The following is a 16,924-nucleotide window of genomic DNA, read 5'->3' on the forward strand; positions in this document are numbered from 1 at the left end:
TAAACACAGGGAGATCATTTTCTCGAGTAGGAATCAAACCCGCAACCTATCACGTTTATAGTCGCTTGTGCCCGCTTGTGCCCCTAGGCCACTGGCCTCTGATAATTTTATGGAAAGTTATTTTATTTTAATCATTTTGATTTTAATTTCTTTGAAAGTAAGTATTTTATTTACATATATGTCATAAAATATTTACATATTAATATTATCGCATCTAAATATAAAAGTCAGTTCTTTTGTATTTACTTCCATATCAAAATATTCCTTAAAAATACTGGTTTATTAAAAATGGTTTAATAAACCAGTATTTTTAAGGAAGGAAGTTATTTTTATAAAAACATGAAGTATATATATAGTATTAGACATAATTTCATTGAATACTTTGTATTGAAAAATAAAAATAAAAAAAATCTACAATGGGCTACGTGTAGAACGAAGTGGATATAATTGTACTAATATATCTTTTTTTTTAAACTGCAACTATAAAACAGATTTAAAACAAGGGCTGGAAAAAAAATCGAAATTCAATTATTTCTTTATTTACCGTCCTTACATTTTCTTAAGCTCCTATTTCTAAATATTTACACTGTTAAGATTTAGAAATAGGAACTGAAGACGTGATGACGCCAAATAAACATGACATAATCGCTCTAACTTAAAATAGTTGGTAAAATTCATTGTTATTTACCAATTATTATATTTCAGTGACCTCTAGCTTAATAGTTGGTAAATAATAATTCTTTAATAACACCAAAACAGTAACGTTTTGTTTAATATTATTATTAAGTTTATAAATTAGTCAAAATTAAAATAAATCAGCTTCACGCTGTATCCCGCACACAGCAGGGTAGGCACACGGAACCTAATGAAGACACTCCGTTCCCCACTTCTATCGAATTCTGGAGGCATTGCATGTTGAATAGCAGAACTCAACGCCGCGCTACGATGCGCTCGTCACCAGAGCGAAGAAATGGAAATATAAACGTAAATAAATATTTCACTTCCTCGAGTGGGGATCGAACCCACAACCGTCGCGTTACAGTCACACCCTTGCGCCAGTGCGCCACGACGACCTCAAGTTTATAAATCGAAACAAACTACAGCTTAAGTTATCTTAAGTTCATTTCCGTATAATTCCAAAACATTTTAAAACGGCCCCATTATCTTTACGGGAATATGTCAAATTACCAATAACCCTGAATATTTTTATGTTGCTGAACTTTTTGTCAGCTTGACTCAGTAGACCTGCCTTCTTAACCAGTAATAGTAATTTCCTATAGGACTGACATTACTAACCTTTTAATGTCCGATTTAAACTTCACTTGTATGGCCTAATTAAATAAAAAAAATATATTTTTTACTTATTTTTTTAATTATATGTATAGGAAATCGGACATCGTACACATCTAGTACTTGATCCATCCAAAAAATTATTAATTAAATATATCGATTTTCAAAGAATCTGTAGGTAAATAAAATTGGAAATTTAAGTTAGTACAAAAAATCTGTCATGGACTTTTTCCAACAAAATGATGGTAAGTGAGCTATTAGAGTTTCAATTAGTAATAACAACATCTATTCGTATAAAAAGACACAATGCTTCAAGACAACAGCCAGGTTAACGTAATTTTGCGAAATTACATCCATACATACATACATACACATATTAAGCATTTTGTTTATATTTGCCTTCTAGCACAAGTTCTCGTATTTTTCGGCATTTTATATTTGAAAATTCATATTTGTGTTATCATATGTTTACAATTTTTTAATTTTATTATTAACTAATTCATGAAAAGCATAATTATTTTTTTGAACGACGTTATGTTATTAACTGATATATTATTAATGTATTTTGACCACAAATGAATACAGTTCAGAGTAGAAAATTCGCGAAAGATTAACTCTATTATACTAATTAGAAAAAACAATTGTAAGCCGATCATACAATACTATCTTAAAAAAACAAGACTAGTGGAACAGAAAAGAAAAAGAACGGAAAAGACAAGAATATTATTTTCTATTTTTTTATCCGCTGTATCCTGCACAGAGCAGGGTAGGCTGTTCCCCACTTACCACCGATACAAAAACAAAGACTTAAGAGCACATGTAATTATGCGTGCCACATACCTATATAAATGAACAACTTCCGCTATCATAACAAGTAAAAAATAATATATATAGATATATATATGCTTACATGGTTTTAATAATAGTTAATTAAATATTCCTTATAAAATAAATGTATTCATCATTCTTATTATATCAGATTTCTTTATTAAAGAAACAAAGAAATTTCTTATGGATTACGTTAGTTTTTCACAAAATGCAAATGTTTTTTTTTTCTCTTTTAGCTTTACTGTATCCCGCAAATGACAGGGTAAGCAGAGGAAACCTGGGAATCTAGTGAAGACACTCCGTTCTGATTAAGACACTTCCATTTTCTACTTTCTGTCGAATTCTGGAAGCATTTCGTGTTCTGCGACACAACTGACCTGAAAAATAAATAGTTACATTTGAAAAAAAATATTATTAGAAAGTTATTTTTCACATGGCAACACAAGCTAGAATAACTCGTGAAGAAGTCATAGACCACGTCGTTTGTGAACTTGGATGAATCTGGGGGTTTTTAATTCAATTTCTTTTTAGAATGGCTCTGGAAAATAACTAATAAAATCTGACATTTTAGTTAATGGCCCAAAATGCATGTATTTAGATAATATTTTTTTATGTAATAATAATAAATATATTTCATTTAAATATGTAAAACACATATCGTACGCGTAACCGAAATTTTTATATTTCTTAGCATTAATTTTCGATACGCTAGAGAGACTTTTATTTATCCACAAGAAACATAATTCATTGTGATTGTTATCAGAACTTATAAAAAGTGCTATTAAATTATCATAAAAGCATAACTAACACATAATATATTAATAATAATTTCTATCAATATATTTAATTTCCACTGATATAAGGGCACTAACTAAAAGCCCATGTCTTCTTTACTTTTTGAAGATTTACAGATATATTTTATAGCTGTATTCCGCATACAGCGTAGTAGGAAGAGGGAACCTAGTGCTAAAATAATCCGTACTCCACAACCACCACCAACATTCGATTTTCAAGACGGTCGAGTGGGGGACGTCACGCCAGACGTAAACTCTCAACGCCCAATGCCTCGAAAACCGACCCCAGGGGTAGGCAGTTATTATTATTATTTATCTATCTTCTCTCTTTCTCGTCTTTTATGTAAAAAAATATATAAAAATAACAAGCCTTGTTAGTATTTTCCCAATATACATAATTAAATAAATAATAATTTAATATTATGAGAATACTATACAAAAAGGCATGAAGTGAACGACCTGCAAAGGACAGTCAGGAAGGAACTGCGGAACAACACTATGGTAGTGACGTAACATTTAATATAATTATGCGCACAAAGAGAATGTCACTCAGAAATATTCCGTATTTTCGCGTACGCTCATATGTCAAGAAGGAATATAATTGAACTGAAATATACACCCAATAAAGGAAACTATGCCGGAAGGTATTTTATATATTACACTGGCATTTGGTGAAGCTGTGGTAATTGTATTTTGTTTTTTTTTATAATATGTATTTCTCAATTACTGAGATAAGTTCATACTACTTATTTAGAACACATATAAAAAATTCTGGCTAGTCGTGGCCCAGGGACACAGGCATATGACTGCAACGCGACGATTGTAGGTTCGATCTCCACTCGGGTAAATGAATTATTATTTATTAGTATTTTCATATCTTCGCTCCAGCTCCAGCACCAGGGAAAAAATTCGGAAATTGGGGAACGGAGTGTCTTAACATTAGGTTCCCTCTGCCTTCCTTACTATAAGCTGGATACAGCGTGAAGCTGTTTTTTAATACGAATAATGCTAGAAAAAGACTAATATATGAATGCGCTGGTCTGCAACGTCTACCTAGTTCAAACTAAAAATTATTTTTGGGTTTTATTGTCCATTTATCGAGGAAGGACAGTTTGTGGTCCTCCTCTTAGAATATAGGTATCTACTAAGAATGAACATGTTGTTATAATATCTGATATAAAATATTTAATTTATTTACACCATATATGTATATGTAACGGTAATAATGTGTAGTTTAGTAATTTATAAGCAATTTATACAAGTTTTATATAATAAATATGGAAGCAATCATAATTAAAATTATTTTATTAAAAAATAATAGGTACCATGAATTCATTTTATTCTGCATTTTATTTTGTAAAAGTTTAATATAAATTTAAAATTCCCACTCGGGTCGATTCTCCCTCGAGGAAATAAAATATTTATTAAAATTTATATTTCTTCGCTCTGGTGTCGAGACTCGAAGCAAAATGCAGTGTTGAGTTCCGCCACTCAACACGCAGTACCTGCAGAATTCGACGGAAAATGAGGAACGGAGTGGTTTAACTCTAAGTTCACTCTGCCTACCCTGCTGTGTGCGGAATAGAGCATAAAGTTGAGTTTAATCATTTTCTATATAAAAACGAAATAATTTATTTGAATTTTATTTAACGAGTAGACCACGTCTACATGACCATGAACTAAAAAAAATATAATGAAAGAGAATATAAAAATTTTTTTTGCTATCATCATCACGAAATCCGTATAATCCGTGTTTAATCGTGAATACGTGAATCGTTCTGTAAAATTAGTTACTTCTAACTTTTTTTTATTCTGAATGCATTGTATGTTAAGTCGCCGAACTCAACGCCGTGTTTTACCTCGACACCGGTAGAATGAACAGAAAATATTTCATTTTCTCGAGTGGGAATCGAACCCTCAACCTGTCGCGCTTGTATCCCTGCGTTACGACTGGCCTCAATCTCATCATCGTATCTCCTGTGTCTGGAATTTCATTTTGTATGTATAATTCAAAGCATGCGAATCTAATATATTCTATTATAAATTCTTTTAGAAAAATGTAGAACTTCAATATATGCAAATTAAAGGAAAATGGAAAATAATACGAGAAAAATGGAGCTACAGTGGAACACCTTTACACGCAATAGTTGTAGGTTCGATCGAATGCTATATTTTAATTTCCCCATTTAGGTAAGACAAATCGCGGCGTTGAGGTCCGCCATTACCACGAAATATCTCGATTTATTTTTTAAAACTATACTCTCTTTTCCCTGCTATTTGCGAAAATATATATTATAACTAGTGGGCGCGCGCAGCTTCGCCCACTTATTTGGAATTATTATTAAACCTTAGGGGTGAATTCTAATAAACCATGAAACACGTGTTCAATGAAATATTTTTAAGAGTCTCAATTTCAAATTTTATAAAAATCGGTGACGATTTTAAGATTTTTCCATACAAACTTTCAACCCCTTATTTGCACCCTTAGGGGGATAATTCTAGAAAACCATGAAACATATGTTCAATTAAATACTTTTAAAAATCTAAATTTCAAATTTTATAAAAATCGGTGCCGATTTAAAAATTTTTCCATACAAAATTTAAACCCCTATTTCACCCCTTTAGGATTAAAATTTTTCAAAATCCTTTCTTAGTGGATGTCCAGATTACAAAAGAAAACATCTGTCCAAATTTCACGTTTCTACCATCAGCGGTTAAAGCTGTGCGTGCGTCTTACCTCAGTCAGTGAGGACAAGTCCTTTTATATATATAGAATATAATAAAGCGGAAGAGTTTGTTTGTTTGTTTGTTTGTTTGTTTGTTTGTTTGTTTGTTTGAACGCTAAGATCTCTGGATCTACTGGATCGATTTACTTTGTTTTTGTTTTGTATGAAAGCTGCATTCTTCAGGAGTGCTATAGGCTATATAACATTACATTACACATATATACTAATAAATTAAAATACTTTCTAATTTGACATGCAATTTATTCTGCCATGTTAATAACAACCGTCGTCGCTACGCGACCGTGTTCGTTACCGCGTCATTTTGATATTCATCCTTATGAAAATAAATATAATAGTCACTTTTAGCATTTCATCTAAATTGAAATTATATTTCTATAGAAATTATATTCTTATATTTCAAGCAGGCGTAGCCGCGTCCGGGTCCGCTAGTTATATATATAGATGTAGGTATTATATGTTTTAGAATTGCAAAGCTATGAATGACACCGCGTTTGTTATGGACAGCGTGTCTTGGCTTTTGAGTCATATTAACGTCCTGCCAGTCAATACCTGGTTTGAATACCTAGTTCTGAATAAGGATAGTAAAATATGTAGTTTAAATATATATAATGGCTGACGTAAAAATTAACACTAAGTGTTTGTGAACGCGATTGGTCATGGGATCGATTCCCAGTCGAGGAAATGAAATATTTAATATTTTCATTTCATTTCTTCGCTCAGTATTGTGTAGTGGAACTCAACGCCGCGCTTTGCCTCAACACCAGAGCGAAGAAACGAAACCATTAAATATTTCATTTCATCGAATGGAAATCGAATCCACAACCTGTCGAGATAACAGACACGCTTGTTCCCCTGCGCCACGACTGCCCTGTACTTGTACAAATGGAACTTGAAAACCAAAGATCATATTATAATGCATCATTAATATCATTTAACCTGTCATGTGTAAATGTCAACATGAAAACACTTTTAGCACACTTTTTACTGTGTGCGGGAAACAGCGTGAAGCTGATCTATTTATTTATTTATTATTGCTATTACTTATACTTATTATGTTTCACAGAGTAAAAAAATTGACTGACCTGTAGTGATAAAACAAAATGACTGCAGGTTCCAATCCTACTCTCTACAGTTTAATAATATAACGATGTAACAGCCTAGTGACTGATTGAATACACGTGGTGGGTTTGATTTCCAACTGAAGGTATAAGAGGAAGAAAGTATGAGGAGGCGCAGGTTCAAATCCTGCAACATTCAAATCTTTATATGTTTTCTAAAACGTAACTTTCTCCAAAGTACGAGTATATATCAATACTAACAGTTTAATTAAAGAACACCACAATACTTTTAGCCTTAGTAAATACCAGGGCACATTAAAAAATCCAATCAGCGTCACTGCTGTATCACTAAGTTAATTAACACTAGGTTAAGACACTCCTTTCCCCATTTTCCGCCGAATTCCCGAGACATTACATATTAAGTGCCAAAGCAAAGAAAAGAAAATATAAATTTAAATAGGTAAATATTTCATTTCCTCGAGTGGAAATCGAACCCACAACCAGTAGCGTTTACACACTAGTTCCCCAGCACCACATTACTAGGGCTAAATATAAAACACAAGGTGTCTCTATGATATATTTATAATCTTTTAATAAAAGATCAACATGTTTCCTTCAACTTTATTAATTCTAAATCAATTATATGTTCATATTACATATTTTATTTAAATGGTTACCTTTACCGTAACATATTATTAAATGTTAGATCTAGTGTTTATCGTATATAATTTTCTGGGAATCCATATTTTATAATAAATATTGTTTAGATATATTTACTGATTAAGAATGACGTAAATACATAAAAAGGATAAGTCTAATCCGTTACCGGTAGTTGTTTAAACTTTATTGTCAATATTTATTTATCCTATATCTTATAAAACAAAGTCGCTTTTTATGTCTGTCTGAACTTTCTAACTCTTCTTCTTCTAAACCACCCAACGGATTTGGATGCGGTTTTCATCATTAGGTCGAGTATTTCTCAGGGAAGGTTTATATATAGTTTATTATTTGTACATTCTTATGTAAATTAACATAAATACGATAAATGTGTCTAAAGTCCTACCCGTTGAGACACTTTCGCGCATGCGCTGCTTTAATGGTAAGTACTACATGAAAAAAATGTACTGGAGTATTGTTCCTCTTAATAAGATCTACAAAAAAGTCCGCGAGAGCATATTTTTATCTTTTAAGGATAACGTGTAGTGATCATATTTCTGTCTAAAAATAGTAATTTCAATATATTTTTTATTGTGAGGGATATTTTTCCATAATGGTATTAATCCTTATCCTTTAAAATACTTTATTAAATTTCTACGTTAAACGAAGATAAAATTTGCTTTTTAAACTATTTCGAAATTGCGAATAGTTTTAGAGAAAAACGCATTTAATTATTGACACATCACGCCGTTCACACATCAACTGTATCGAGTCAAGTTTCACTTATCCCTTACTCTCAGCATATAAATAAGTACATTAGTTACGTTGGCCATTTAATGTAGATCAAAACTGTCTTTTCTGTTTTTCATTTAAATAAGTACTTTAGAAGTTGTTACAATATCAAAAAATCCTTGCTGCGAAACGCGCCTCGCGACGTTATGCTTATACAAGCGAATCCGAAGCGCCCGCCTGCCTTAAACGCATCGGTGGTTCAGTGGTAGAATGCTCGCCTGCCACGCGGGCAGCCCGGGTTCAATTCCCGGCCGATGCATTCTATTTAATTTTCGTCACAGGCAGCCACGTAGTGCTTGCTTTTCATCAGGGACAGAATACCCTCTTCAGCATTAACCACAAGCTCGAAAAAAAAAACCCGCCTGCCTTTATAGCAACGAAGATTTAGATGCGTTTGCACGTATTGGATAATTCGAGTTGAATGTATTATTTAATGTCATTAAACTATCTAAAAATAGTAATTTAAATATATTTTAATAAGTACTTGAAAAGATTAGTAGCACAGATTTAAAATTACGGTACCTACTAAAAAATCCATGCTGTGTAAAACAATTGGAAAATCCTTATTGAAACTACGAAAATGCGGGTTGCATTAGGGTTTAATTAATTTTCACATTATCTTAAGTGCTTTGCAAACATACATTATATGAATAATCCAGTAGTAAAAGCGGGCGAAGCCGCAATAGGGTCGCTAGTCTATATATATAAAAGGACTTGTCCTCACTGATTGAGGTAAGACGCACGCACAGCCGTAACCGCTATGCGTAGAAACGTGAAATTTGGACAGATGTAAATTTCCACTAAGAAGGGAATTTGAAAAATTTTAACCCTAAAAGGGTGAAATAGGAGTTGAAAGTTTGTATGGAAAAAAAATTCATTCATCGGCACCGATTTTTATAATATTTGAAATTTAGATTTTTAAAAGTATTTCATTGACCACGTGTTTCATGGTTTATTAGAATTCATCCCTAAGGGTGCAAATAAGCAGTCGAAGCTGCGCGCATCCGCTAGTTTATAAATAAAATTAAGTAAGTAATAAATGTAAATTATTTCAACAACTTCTTATTTACACTTCATTGTGCACAATTTAATATTTAAATAACATAAAAGATAAGAGGAAAAGAAAATATAATTGGCGTATAATTGACGTTCTCTCCATTTTCCAATTCTGGAAAGGGTGTCAAACGAAAGTCAAAGTCATTGGAGTGACAAATGGAGTGTCTTGACACTAGGTTTCCTCTGCCTACACTGCAGTGTGCGGGATACAGCGTGAAGCTGAAAAAAAAACATTAGTTCCACAAAGGGCATTTAGCCCTTCGAACAACATGTGCATATTAAATATTGAGATCGGTTGTGAGGTCATCAAAGATTTTCCAATCGATATGCCAATCGACTTCATTTAACATATTTCTTTGACAACCGACGCTAATTGGCGTGTGCACCTGTATCTTATCTAGCATATGTTATTTTATCTTATCTTATCTGTAATTATTTAATACTAATGTCAATCACAACAGTTTCATGAAGTCTATATATTAATCAAGGTATAACGAATGTAAGGATAGGCCTTAAGCCCCGTATAGGTTGAGGCCAGTAGTGGCGCATGGGCACAAGCGAGTGACTTTAAGCGCGACAGGTTGTGGGTTCCATTCCCACTCGAGGAAATAAAAATATTTAATATTTTCATTTCTTCCCTCTGATGCCGAGGCACACAACACACAATATCTCCAGAATTTGGCGGAAAATGGGAAACAGTGTGTCGTAACACAAGTTTCCAGCACCTATCCTGCTGTGTGCGGGATACACCGTGAGGCTAAAATAAATACAACCGTTGTTCAGAAGAAATGCATGTACAAACAGACAAACGAAAATTTTAAAATCTTACAGTGTTCTATTACTATTTTTTCATCACCTTAAATGATGTTTTCATAAATATACATATGTATTTGGTGTCCAATTGTACTGCCTAGAAATATTTAATTTATAATTTACTGTTTTATTAATTAAACGCAAACGCTCTATATTCCTTTGTCAATATTCATATGTTAATTCAAATATGAATAACATTTACAAAATTATTGTAAATTTTAAATTTACTCTTTCGTTGCAAACTAAAAGAGATGTCTAATTGATATTTTGTGTCATCCTCAAGGTACTACTAAAAAACCGGAAATAACCGGTACTTTATAGACTTATTGTCTGTCGTGGGTTTTACCACACATTTAAAGTGCTTTAATTGTATTTTTTCCTGAAGCAATTAAAAAATAACGTGTTTTTAAAATAATCTTATTTACGCAGAAATCATTTATTTCTGATTGTTCCTTTCAACTTTACAATAATAATTTATGCTAATTATATCCATATATCTAGGCAGTTCATATTAAAAATGAGTCTCACGCACACATCAAGGTATCCCGCAAAGAGCAGGAAAGGCAGAGGAAACCCAGTGTTAAGACAATCCGTTTCCCATTGAGGCCAGTCGTGGCGTAGGAGAACGTAAATGCGAAAAATTGCTTGGTTGTGGGTTCGATCCCCACTGAAATGGACAACAGAGTGCCTTAACACTAGGTTCCCTCTGTTTACCTTGCTGTGTGCGTGATACAGCGTGAAGCAAATTTAATTTAATTTTTACTCTGTTTACTATATATCTACCTAGTTAAACCCATATTATATAAGAATATTTCTATCTATCTATACTCTATACTATATACTATACTATATACTATACTATACTATAATATAATAAAGCGGAAGAGTTTGTTTGTTTGTTTGTTTGTTTGTTTGTTTGAACGCTAAGATCTCTGGATCTACTGGTCCGATTTACTATGTTTTTATTTTGTATGAAAGCTGCATTCTTCAGAAGTGCTATAGGCTATATAATATTATATTACACATATATACTAATAAATTAAAATACTTTCTAATTTGACATGCAATTTATTCTGCCATGTTAATAACAACCGTCGTCGCTAGGCGACCGCGTTCGTTACCGCGTCATTTTGATATTCATCCTTATAAAAATAAATATATTATATAATATTTAATAAATATTCTTATAGTTCAAGCAGGCGTAGCCGCGTCCGGGTCTACTAGTATATTATAAAGATATTATATTATGTTAAATTAAATAGTCACTCCCTACCTTTTTTGTTAGTTAAAAAAATATAGGAATTCACAGTCGGCTTGAACATTCGTCGTCAATATTATGTAAATAAAATTTTAAATGACGTTTCCTATGTTCCTGGTAGCAAAGATTGGTCAGAGATAAGATAACCTGCGACCCCTGTTCCTTATAAATTATTGCATGTATTTTAAAATATGTCTATTAATGTGTAACTCCATTATATTTATGAAAAATAATGATTTCTGTGAATTTAATAGCAGTTTTGTGTATTTTAAATTGTGTAAACGTGCAAAGTCAAGGTATGTAAGTGTATTAAAACGTGTAATATTTGAGTATCATCTGTGGCCTGTGCACATTGTTTTGTTTACATTCGACTAACCTGTTATATTTTTGATGATATTATATTTTTCTTAATATTTAGTGTATGTATACAATAAAAATCATTGATTATAATGTAGCTCATAATTCGTACAATAATAAAAAATCTTTTTTTAATTTTAAAATGTTTTCCAATAAATATACCTCACTATAAAAGTTTCAAAAATTTAAAACTACAGAATTTCATATCTAAGAATGTTTTTAATATATAACCGTGTTAATTTTTTTGAATAATAGTAAATTTACACAACAAGTTAACTTAACTAACCTAAACAAACTCCTGTGTCTTTGCAATATATAGAACGCTATTTTACAAAATTGCTATTTCATTGTTTCAGATGACAATTTCGAAACGACAACAAGTGGACAGATCTTGGAAAAGGAAGAAAAAATGAGTCAATATATACTTAAAGTCATTGAACACTATAAGAAACCGAACCCTGAAGATTTACCAGGAGCTACATTTACAGACCCATATCCTATTCCTGATGTAAGGCAATCTCTAGGATTTGCAAGCAGTCTTGTGTTTTCAGAAATGGCGCTCCATGGTGTTAATAAATTTCGAATACCATATATTCGTGCCGATGTTGGTAAAATGGAGGTTTGTGAATAGTATATGTAATTTATATTTTACTAAGCTAAGTTAGAAAAAGCAGCTGAACGCTATTTTTTTTTTCTTTTAGCACTTGGATCTCTAGTCTTAAGACACTCCTTTCTCTATTAAAATACTTCCATTCCCCACTTCTCTCCGATTTCTTGACGCATTGCGTGTTGAGTGGCGTAACTCAACGCCACGCTATGTCTAACTATAAAATGTTACGCGTTTTAAAATTTTAAAAAATAACAATTGGCCGCTGTACGTATTTGCTCTTCATTTTTTATCATAAGTATTAATTATGGTTACTATAGATAAATATGAGTAACATCAAATTGGCATTGCTAATTGCTATATATTACGAGATTTCTCCACGGTCGAAACTTAATTATTTTAATAAAAACTAAAATATTTATTTCAGGGCAGTGCATCTTTAGAAATGGATATGTTAGAAGTTCATGGAAAATATTCAGTAAATAACTTTTTTAATTCGCACCGAGGGCATTTTACTGCAAACTTGACTGGTATCAATGGTATCACTTTAGCTACACTAGGAGTGGAAAGAGATGGAAAATTAAGAGCTCAAAACATATCCGTTGATGTAAAATTAAAGAATATCGCTGTAAATTTCGAGAACGCAGGTCTTTTGGCTATTCTGTTACAAGGAGTGTTTAACTCTATGAGTACTTTTCTCTACGACTCTATTAAGCCGTACCTACTTAGAGACGCACATGTAAATATGAGAGACGCAATTAATAAAAAGGTGGACCAAATCGTAGGGGACATTGAATTTCCTAATACAATATCAATATTAGATATGATAATGATTGATTTTAGGAAAAAAATAAAACAAGTGGAAATGGATCCTTTGAAAATAAACGATTACTATACAGATATTGGAATTTTTAATATGGGTCTAAATGATACATGGATAACGGGATTGTCATCTTTGCACAGAAAAGGCAACGTTACTCTCAAACTAGAGAATCATACATTAATAGCAGACTTCAATATTGGCACTAAAGAACTAAAAGGTTCAACTCAATGGCAGTTTTCAGGGGCTAATGGGCTTATTTCCTTAACTGGCACTAATTCTTTTTCAGTTAATTATTTACGAGGAAGATTTGTACTTATCCAAGCGTTGGACACAAGAAAACGGATGGAGTTTCAAGATTTGGAACTTGACGTTGGAAATATACAACTTTGCTCAGATGGAACGGGAACTTTAGACTACGTACTTGAGCTTTTAGCAAATATATTACCAAATATACTGAGGTACCAAATAATACAAACTATACAAAATCCTATAAGATTGAAATTACAACAAGAGTTGAATGGAATCAATATAGAAGAAGAGATTATTAATAAGTTACCTGAAATAGATAGGATGGAAGAAGAGGGCTTTCAACTTGCAGACTTCAGATTGATAAACTCAACCGATGAGCCTTGTTATGATGATGATGATTTTTTTAATTTTTAAGTTTTTTAATTGTTAGTATTAAATATTATCCTTTGAAATACTTTTAAATATAAATCACCCAGTATAAACAATATTAGAAATAGTTGTTGTTTTTTAATATATTTTAAATTATAGTAAAAATATCACTTTATCACAGTAACCCGCACATAGCAGAGTAGGCAGAGGGAATCTAGAAACTTAGTGTTAAGACACTCCGTTGCCATTAAAACCTGCTTGCCCCTGCGACTATATTATACTTTATCAATATTATACTTAACATGTGCCTAACGTCATTAGTGTATAATTTAGTATTATACATAGCAGTAGTCAAATCATTATTCTTAGTTTCTTAGAATGAGCGAACTTGGATTATAAAGCTTAAATAGCATTTTATACAATATACAGTTTTGATCCTTATATTAATTAGAAATAAAGAATAATATAAAATGACAGTACAACAAAACAAATATTTATACATTTAAAATGGGCTGACATTAATTAGTGCATTTAATAAACTCATTACGGTTTGTTTTTAAAGTGATTTAGAGAAGTACTATATTTAAAAAAAAAATAGTAACGTGAGAACTCTACATAGAGTTCCATCGCACTCAGAGTGATCAGTTTTAGTTTAAATTACATTAAATAAGTACAAATATCACAGAATCGTATACTGTTACGCACAAAAGATAAAACATGACCTGTGACCCACGGGATGTTCATTCAGTGAATAGGATCGATTGTGACAGTGTCTCAAAACGTACGATGTGGATATTTTTGTTGGTTGTCTTATTTTCTTCTTCTTCATATAGTGAAGGTAAAGAAAGTCTTTTATATATTCACTTATTAAAGTTCACATTTTAAAGTGAAAATTAAGTTTTTATACTTTATGTTAGTTTTTATAACGTTGTGTTTGTTTGTGGATTAGGAATTAAGATATAGAGTATACGTATTTTTATTAATGAATTATAATTTTGTAATGTTTTAACAATTAATAACGTTTTTCATCTAAGTAATAAATATAATTAGCTTTATTTCTTTCCTTATTACTTGAAAATTTTATTTTGAATGTTAAACTTAATAGAAAGATGGCGTCAGCGGCTTAAAAGTTTAAATTAATACATTATTTTTTTTGTATATTATTAACTTATATATTTATTTAAACTCTCTTATATATCCTTTCTTATAAATGGCATAAAAATTTAAAATTATTATTAATTATTATATAGTTACTTGTTTTGATAAGGTTATGTATGTACTCGTAGTCTTGATATCTACGAAGTTTTCTGCGAAACGATGATTGTTGTACTATATAGGAAATAATAAGCAAAAAATAGGAATATTATACGAAATTTTCCTTTCATTTCTTGTTATTCTATATTTATAGAAGTATAAATAATAAAAAATAAACTTACTTACTAGGAGTGCGAAAGTGTCTTAATGGGAACAGAATATCTTATCATATCTAAAAAAAAATAAAGTATTAAAATAATTAACAGTTATGGGTAATTTTAAAATCAAAATATTCTTCCAACACTTGCTCAATTACAGCTGCTACTAAGAAATTTTACTTAAAAAATGTGTATTAAATATTTCAGATGTTCCATCCACAACGGAGTCGCACCTTGCTGATGGAGAGAAAAAGATGAGTGAATCCATACTGAAAGTGCTAGAGCATTTTAAACAGCCAAATCCTCAAGGAATCCCAGGTGTAAAAGTCCCAGATCCATATGATGTGCCAGACATGAAACAATCTATCTCTCTAGGAACTCTCTATTTTAAAAAAACAGCCGTTTATGGTATCAGTAAATTTCGTATACTCTATGTAAATGCAGAAGTTGGATCATTGCAGGTAAAATAATATTAATTTGAAAATGTGTAAAAAAGATTTTAATTGCAAAAATTTTATTATATATTAAAAAATATTTTATATGTGACAATATTCTCTAAAATAATCCATCCATAATAATCATTCCAGGTCTATGCCGGACTGGCAATCGACAAGCTACAAGCCAGAGGAAATTATACGATGTCAACTTGGATAAACAGAGTTGACGGACCTTTCACCGTCGACATAACTGGTATCAAGGTAACAGCTAAAGGTAATCTTGGAGTGGAACGTGATGGAAAACTAAGAGCTCAAGACATCGTTATTGACATTGGTTTCAGTAATATAGCAATGAACTTCCAAAATGCTGGCTTTTTTGGTAGCATGTTACAAGGCGTTGTTAATTCTATTGGTACATTCCTATTTGATTCCATCAAGCCGTACATTCTCAAAGAAGCATACACAAAAGCAAGAGAAGAAATTAACAAAAAACTCGATGAATTTGCGGGAGATATACAGTTTCCAAATTCTATATCACCTTTAGATATGGTTATTGCAGATGTAAGGAAGAAAGTTCGCGACATGCAAATGGATCCTTATAAAATTAATGATTACAACACAACTGCAAGTATCTTTACCGTTTCGTTGACTCACACATGGGTTACAGGTATATCGTCCTTTCAACGTGTAGGGAACATTACTTTGAAATTGGAAAATAATACAGTTATAGCGGATTTTGACATTGGTACTCAGAAGCTTGAGGGAACAACTCAGTGGGATATAGTTGCAATCAGTGGCTTACTTTCTAGAGCTGGCAGAGCTTCCTTTTCAGTGGAATATATTAGTGGGAGAATCATTCTTGCGCAACCTTTGGACACAAGAAAAAAACTTCAATTTAGAGACCTCGATCTAGAAGTTGGGAACATTCAAGTACGATTTGATGGTGCCGGCACATTGGACTATGTTATCGAATTCGCTGTCAATATTTTGCCTAACTTACTTAGATACCAAATTATGGATGCTTTAGAAGGTCCCATCAAAGAAAAAGTGCAGCAAGAGTTAAATAAAATAAATGTCGAAGAAATGATCAAAGAAAACCTACCAAAAGTTGACGAAATGCAGCAAAGTGGATTCAAGTTATCAGCTCTTCATGTAACAGGTGATAAAAAGGAGCCATATGACGAAGATGAGTTCTTCAATTTTTAGCTTAGTCTAATAAACTATTATAGAATGTTAGAAAACCATAGAGTTTTTAAAATAAAAGACAATAAATTAAGTTTTTTATTATATTTACGACTAACTACTTATTTTCTCTTGGATAAAAAATGCATTTCTAATTCATGAAATATAAAAAAATATAAACTGACTATGTATTCA

At 31.6% G+C, this 16,924-nt stretch overlaps 2 protein-coding genes across 2 annotated transcripts; both read left to right on the plus strand.

The window, feature by feature from the left end:
• Positions 1 to 11,431: 11,431 nt before the first annotated feature.
• LOC146534356 (uncharacterized) lies at positions 11,432 to 13,871 on the plus strand. Its single transcript, XM_085193106.1, has 3 exons — positions 11,432 to 11,589; positions 12,007 to 12,269; positions 12,685 to 13,871. The coding sequence occupies exons 1-3, from the start codon at positions 11,526 to 11,528 to the stop codon at positions 13,741 to 13,743; spliced, it is 1,386 nt and encodes a 461-aa protein (XP_085049232.1). The 5' UTR covers positions 11,432 to 11,525; the 3' UTR covers positions 13,744 to 13,871.
• Positions 13,872 to 14,286: 415 nt separating this feature from the next.
• LOC146534357 (uncharacterized) lies at positions 14,287 to 16,823 on the plus strand. The gene is made up of 3 exons (XM_085192992.1): positions 14,287 to 14,536; positions 15,318 to 15,571; positions 15,698 to 16,823. Exons 1-3 carry the CDS (start codon positions 14,416 to 14,418, stop codon positions 16,751 to 16,753), a joined length of 1,431 nt encoding a protein of 476 aa, XP_085049118.1. The 5' UTR covers positions 14,287 to 14,415; the 3' UTR covers positions 16,754 to 16,823.
• The last annotated feature ends 101 nt before the right edge of the window (positions 16,824 to 16,924 follow it).

This window comes from Heliconius melpomene, chromosome 11 (genome assembly GCF_056956725.1).
Source record: "Heliconius melpomene rosina isolate 202511_hmr_F chromosome 11, ASM5695672v1, whole genome shotgun sequence".
NCBI classification, from domain to species: Eukaryota; Metazoa; Arthropoda; class Insecta; order Lepidoptera; family Nymphalidae; genus Heliconius; species Heliconius melpomene.